Below are 6,000 nucleotides of genomic sequence, written 5' to 3'. Positions count from 1 at the left end.
GATTCTACATTTCTAACAAAACACCAGGTGATTCTGATGCTGCTGGTTCATCCACTACACTTTAAGCAGCAAGAACACAAATAACATTACTGAGGCATCGATGGTTTGTATCCAATGCCAATTTGGTCTAGAAGTTTCCCAGATCTATGGAATCCATTCCTATCATCCTTTACATGCAGACTGACAACCCAGCCCGCTTCCTGTCTGTGAATGTAACCAGTGCAGGTGCTTATGATGCTGTGGAAAATAACAGTGATTTTACATCGGCAGCCCTGGGTCCAAGTCCCAGTTCCGTTTCTAACCAACTATAATCTGAGTTAGTCATTCATAGCTATGAAATGAGAGAATAGTTCCGGTTTCTCCTAAACTGTTGTGAAGATTACAACAGAAAATGTAAGCGAAAGTATAGCACGAAGTACAACCTTAAAAAAATAATGGCTTAAAATGTCAAGCAAAGTAGGCAGAAGATTTCAAGTACTACTCAGTTTGAGAACAGGGAGGGACCTAAAAATATGAGGCGGGGCTCTGGGATTATCCCGTGGGCGTGCAAGGAATAGACCATATTATACGGAAGGGAAGCCCCATTTAAAAAGTAAGCTTCTGTATTTAACGTTATCCCTAAAGGATGAAACCTGAAATCTGAACTTCTCCCTTATTAAATGTTTCAACTGGAACCTAACTCGACGTTCAGTGATACTACTTTTTCAGTCTAGTGATTTCAAACAAAATCCTACCCACGCATTTCTGTCCCCTTCTCCGATCCATTCGTCACTTTTCTGCCCCCGCCCCCTGCGGCCCCCGCCCGAGGGCAGTAGTTTCCACTACGCTGAAGGGGGAGGTGGTAACGGACTCCGGTATCTACTTGCCTCGAGAAGGGGGGTGTATCAGCAGCCACGTTCCAGAGAACCGTAAGAGATGTGGGCCAAGAGACTCGGAATCACGAGAAAATCCTAGCCAAGAACGCGGCGTCGGAGCAAGCGGAGAAAGTCAGGGCCCGCAGCCGCCTGGCCAGCGCGCAGCTTTGCTCTCGGCCGCGTCCCCCCTCCCGCGCGTCCCCCTACCAGCCTCCGCGGGATGGCACCGGCGGGAGGGGGCGGGGCCGGGTGCGCTGCTGCCTCCTCTGCTGCGGCCGCCTCCGCTGCGGCCGGAAACAATAGTGGAGGAGCCCGAGCCGTGCGGAACGGCTGCTGCTGCGCGCGGAGCCGACGGTAAAGACCTCGCGTCCCGGTCCCAGACCCGCAAGCGCCTCGGCCCCGCGATCCCGCGGTTCCGCCGCCTTCGCGCTCCGAGCCCCGCGGCCCTTCGCACTGCTCATCGCGGGGCGCCTGGACGGACAGAGAGTCGGACTCGGGTCCGCGGCTTCGTGAGGGACGGGCGCGCCCCCCCAACGCCGGATGTGGAGTGGGGGCCTGGCTCCCCGAGGCGTTGAGTCCTGGGCTGTCCGGCTGCCTTGGCACTTGGACGCCTTCTTGGGTGGGAAGAAGTCCAGGGCGAGGGGTCCCCAAGACTCCTACCAGCTCGGCTTGGACACCCCGGCTCCGGCCGTGTCCGACCCGTGCTGTGGAGACGCTGCCCGGCCTTCGGTGCGGGTCCTTTGGACGCTGCCGGGACGCCCTTTTCGGGTGTTCGCGCTGGCACGTGTGTTTTTCTGCCGCGTATCTCTGATAGGAAGCCTCGCTACATCAAGTTAGCGAAACCCATCAATGAAGTTAGCAAAGCAGTGTCCCGAAGAGATCGTTTTTCCTGAATTTAACAGTGTGAAGTAGGTTGAAAGACCCCTGGCAGCGCTGCTAAGCATTCAGTGCCAGGGCCGGGGATGGGGCAGAGCAGAACACCCGCAAACCGCTTTCCTTCAGCTCACCTCCTCAACCAAATGAAGTACGAGATCAAAAAAGGCGCTCAGGCTTAGTGACGCCTATGGCAAGGCTTTAAGTTTTACTAGCTTTGTGACTTTACACGATAAAAGTGTGATACTCAAGTACAAGCATAGCGATGCTTGTTTGATGGGGCTGTGACGTTAGATAAACAGCATCCTTCCCCTAGAAGTTCCTGTTATTGCCATACCGTCAAGTTCTTGAAATTGCATAACCTACCCTTTCTGTTTCTTAACAGGGGCACTATGAACGAAGAGGAGCAGTTTGTAAACATTGATTTGAATGATGACAACATTTGCAGTGTTTGTAAACTGGGAACAGACAAAGAAACACTCTCCTTCTGCCACGTTTGTTTTGAGCTAAATATTGAGGGTAAGGATACAGTATAGATTCATTTTAATGGCATGAACTTTACACAACTACTTTTGCTGAACTAACTATAAGGTAAAACTAAAATTTCTTGAATGATTGGCACTTGTGCCAAGTATGATGTGTGAAGATCTGTGGAAGATAAAAATTTATGGAAGGGAGGCCAAAGTTCTCACAGCTGTGAATTTAAGATAAATCTTTTCCTTTTTTTAATTCCCAGGGTACTAACCCCATTTTTGCTAATAGAAAAACAAGGTATGAGCATTGAGTAGGAAACGTGTTTTCTGGTTTGAGACCCTATTAAATTGTCAGGTGGATGCTTTTGTTCGTTGTATATTAAGAATGAACATAACCAAACATTTACATGGATGAGAAAATGTAATTTAATTCCTTTGGCCTTTCATGCTGGTACCTGACTGAGGTGAACGAGAACTCTTTTCCCCAGTCATGTCTTATCTGGAAAAACATTTTTAAATTTTTAGATAATTTCTAAAAGGTGATCACACACACCTTTAATAATTTTTAAAAACTAAAAAGGTTTTTTACATTTCTTAATAGTAATTTTGAAAGTATGTGAAAGAGTTCTCCAACTATTAAAAAAAAGTCTCTTATTAAATGTACTATTTGTTTGGATTCGTGTACAGTTAATATGTGTATGGACATTAGTAGTTTGCCCCCAAGAAACATGTGGGATATGTTTCTTTAATCTTGATATTATGATAAAACTCAGATTTTTTAAAAAAATATTTATGACTCAAACTAAAACGAATCTTAATATTCTTGTGATTAAAAAGTTTATGTGTCATTTGAATTTTGAATTGTAACATATCAGTACAGAGATTTTGTTAGACTTTTAGATTTGGGACAGTTTCAAAACAGTATTTAATTTTTTTTTTCCTGGACTGTATATTTGAAAAATTTCATTACCTTTCCTTTTTCTGTTAAGTAACTAGAGATGTGAAATGTTCTTATAGTTAATCCTAATGTATTTGTTGTTACTGTTTTCAGTTTCCTTTTGAGATTCCTGTTAGGACTTTTCAGATATTGTTGTAGGCACCAAATTAATATATTTAGCTATTCTGTAGTAACAAGCCAAAATTATAACCATAAGTAGACACTAAAATCATAATAAATTTCATGACATTCATCTTCCCCTTACGATCGTATTGGTTATGTTAGTTTTGCCATTTTACCTTCTGGAAGAATTGTAGTTCCTGAGCATGATAGTTGATGGAAGATCATGGATTTCTTGGGAATAAATAGAATACATATAACTTGGGCCTTAATAAGTGTAGTAATTATAACTAATTTGAAAGGACTGACTTAAAAATATGATTCCTCTATAGCATTTAAATTACCATGTCCTTAATTATGCCAAGGTGACAGATCTAAATTTATGTTCTTTGGAAATAGAGTTGGCCCTATATATTCTTCTACATTGTAGATTTTAATTTTGAATGGGCAAAGGCATTAGAAATGATCCAGCCCAAACCTGTATTTTAATTGAAGGAAACTGAGGGTCAAATAATAGAACTGTTCAAGGTTGCAGTGGTGATGGCAAACTGTCATTAGGTGCCAGGCACTGTAGTAAGCATCTTACGTGGATTATCGTATTGAATGAACTCAAAATAGCTCTGGGGTGGCTTCTATTATCCATTTTAAAGGTAATGGGACCTAACCATTGAGACCTTCAAGAAAGGCACTTTGAAGTCACACAGCAGTAATTGACATGCTGGGGTTTGAAGCCTGGTGATCTCCTTCCAGTATATATTTAAGTCCATTGATCTTTTGTCAATAGTTATTTTAATATCGGAAACCCATTTTCCTGAATCTTAATTAGCTATCCTTGCTATTCAGTCAGCCAGCATTTCCTAACCAGTGCTTCCTAATAAATCATCATTAGTGGTGTTCATGCTGTGATAGAATTTTTCCACAGAAACCTAAACTTCCATAATTGCTTTTCTAGCCTTTCAAAAATATGCCTTTCAACTTGTTTTCTGTCATTATATAGAGAACATACAAATATTCTTCAGGTACCACCTTTGTAAATATTTCATCTCTGATAACATCTATTTTAATATATAAGCATAACATAAGTCATGTTGTTGAAATAATAGTGATGTGTAACTTAAAAAACAAAGAGTTCTCAATTTGAATCAGAACTGTTTCATTTTATGCTCTACATACACTGAAGATTTTATATTTTAAGATGTTAATTAAACTTCATGGAGAAAAATTATTTCAGAATTAAATTTTCTTCTCCATTTATCTGATGTTGCTCTTCCAAATATATACATTTTTATACTTAACTACAGTGACAAGCTAGTCTATTATAACCATTTTAACTTAATGTCATGAGATTATTATAGGAGGAAAAGGAATGAGAACTCTGAATTCCACAGAATTTCAGTTTTCATATCAGTATACAGGTCTTTAAAACTCAGTGAAAAAAAGTGATAATAAAGTAATCGCATACCTGAAAAATAACAAGGTATATTCTGGTCTTTGTCAATAAATCTTTTAAATTTTCTCTTCCTTATGAAGTTGTTAGCACAATACCAGCCAATAAATATTAGAATATAAGAGGAACTTTTAAAAACAATGGCATTTAACTACAGTAGTTTTGTGTAAGTCTTTGTAGTATGGTAATGTTGCTCTTACTTGGTTTCTTAGTTTACTAATTGCTAAATTTGTTCTAAAGCATTCTATATTCTCCAAGAGGCCAGTTTGAAGAATAATAACAGTTTACCTAATTTTGAGTCCACACATTTGTAGTAAACAGGAAATTTTGTATCTTTTGGGTTGTTGATTACATCAAATCAAAACTGGTCCAATCAAATGGCCTGTTGTTTAAAGCTGTGTACCTGCATATATTTATAACTGAAGACGAAAGAACAAAGAAATAACAAAAGACAGTCAAATCTTCTTGGAGAGATTTCGTATTCTGAGCATGGCTCTAAATTGCCTTTTTTCTGTGACTTCACAGTAATTAAAAGGAAATGGTACCTATATTTTTTATACTTCCTTGTATACTTCAAGGACCTAAGAAATGTACTTTGAGGACTTAACTGTTTTGAAATGCTTGCAAGATTGATTTTTCGTTGTACCTGTAATTCACATTAAAATAACTTGTCTACTTCTAGGATTAGAAAACAGATGCATAAACTTCCTAATACTCATGGCCTATCCTAGGCTCTAAGACACTATAAACTTTTTTATGCATGTATAATCAGATACTCTAATATGCATCATAGTTCATGATACTAAAATCTTTACAATTAGTGACCATATTACTACCTTTCCCTAAGCTATTGAGGCTGGGAAGAAGATAGCCCAGGATAGTCGGGAGCCAATAATAAAACTCAGCTGTAATGTAACAAAGTTGGAAATGAAGCTAGAGGGGACAAAAGTCCAGGACTCCAATCTGTTACTTCATACAGTTTTCATTTTCTGCCAAAAGACTGTGCAAATAATTTTTAGAGCATTCTTACCTTCCTCTAATAACTGACTTCCTCTCTTTTCTTTTCTGTGGAGATAAACTTTTTTATAAAACTGGATTGGGGGCGCCTGGGTGGCTCAGTCGGTTAGGCGTCCAACTTCAGCCCAGGCCATGATTTCACGGTTTGTGAGTTGGAGCCCCGCATTGGGCTCTGTGCTGACAGCTCGGAGCCTGGATCCTGCTTCAGATCCTTCACTCACGCTCTGCCTCATTCTCTCTCTCTCTCTCTCTCTCTCTCTCTCTCTCTCTCTCAAAAAT

The 6,000-nt window shown here is 40.4% G+C and overlaps 1 protein-coding gene across 6 annotated transcripts in view; it reads left to right on the top strand.

Annotated features, from left to right (window-relative positions):
- Positions 1-886: 886 nt before the first annotated feature.
- Positions 887-6,000, top strand: part of CC2H21orf91 (chromosome C2 C21orf91 homolog) — a 41,470-nt gene continuing 36,356 nt past the window's right edge. For 2 of the 6 annotated variants that reach the window (XR_003971607.1, XM_030328536.1), the window contains exons 1-2: positions 888-1,208; positions 2,113-2,246. Coding sequence is in view for 2 of the 6 variants with exons in the window: in XM_030328536.1 (XP_030184396.1) it covers positions 1,075-1,208; positions 2,113-2,246 (268 nt within the window). In the remaining 4 variants the exon portion in view is untranslated. Of the gene's footprint in view, positions 1,209-1,571; positions 1,763-2,112; positions 2,247-6,000 lie in introns of those variants that run through there. The other 4 variants (XR_003971605.1, XM_030328534.1, XR_003971608.1 and 1 more) reach the window with 3 other exon arrangements.

The sequence above is a fragment of the Lynx canadensis genome, chromosome C2 (genome assembly GCF_007474595.2).
Source record: "Lynx canadensis isolate LIC74 chromosome C2, mLynCan4.pri.v2, whole genome shotgun sequence".
Classification (NCBI taxonomy): domain Eukaryota; kingdom Metazoa; phylum Chordata; class Mammalia; order Carnivora; family Felidae; genus Lynx; species Lynx canadensis.
The sequence above is the reverse complement of the archived record's forward strand: the minus strand, read 5'-3'. Positions and strand labels throughout refer to the sequence as shown.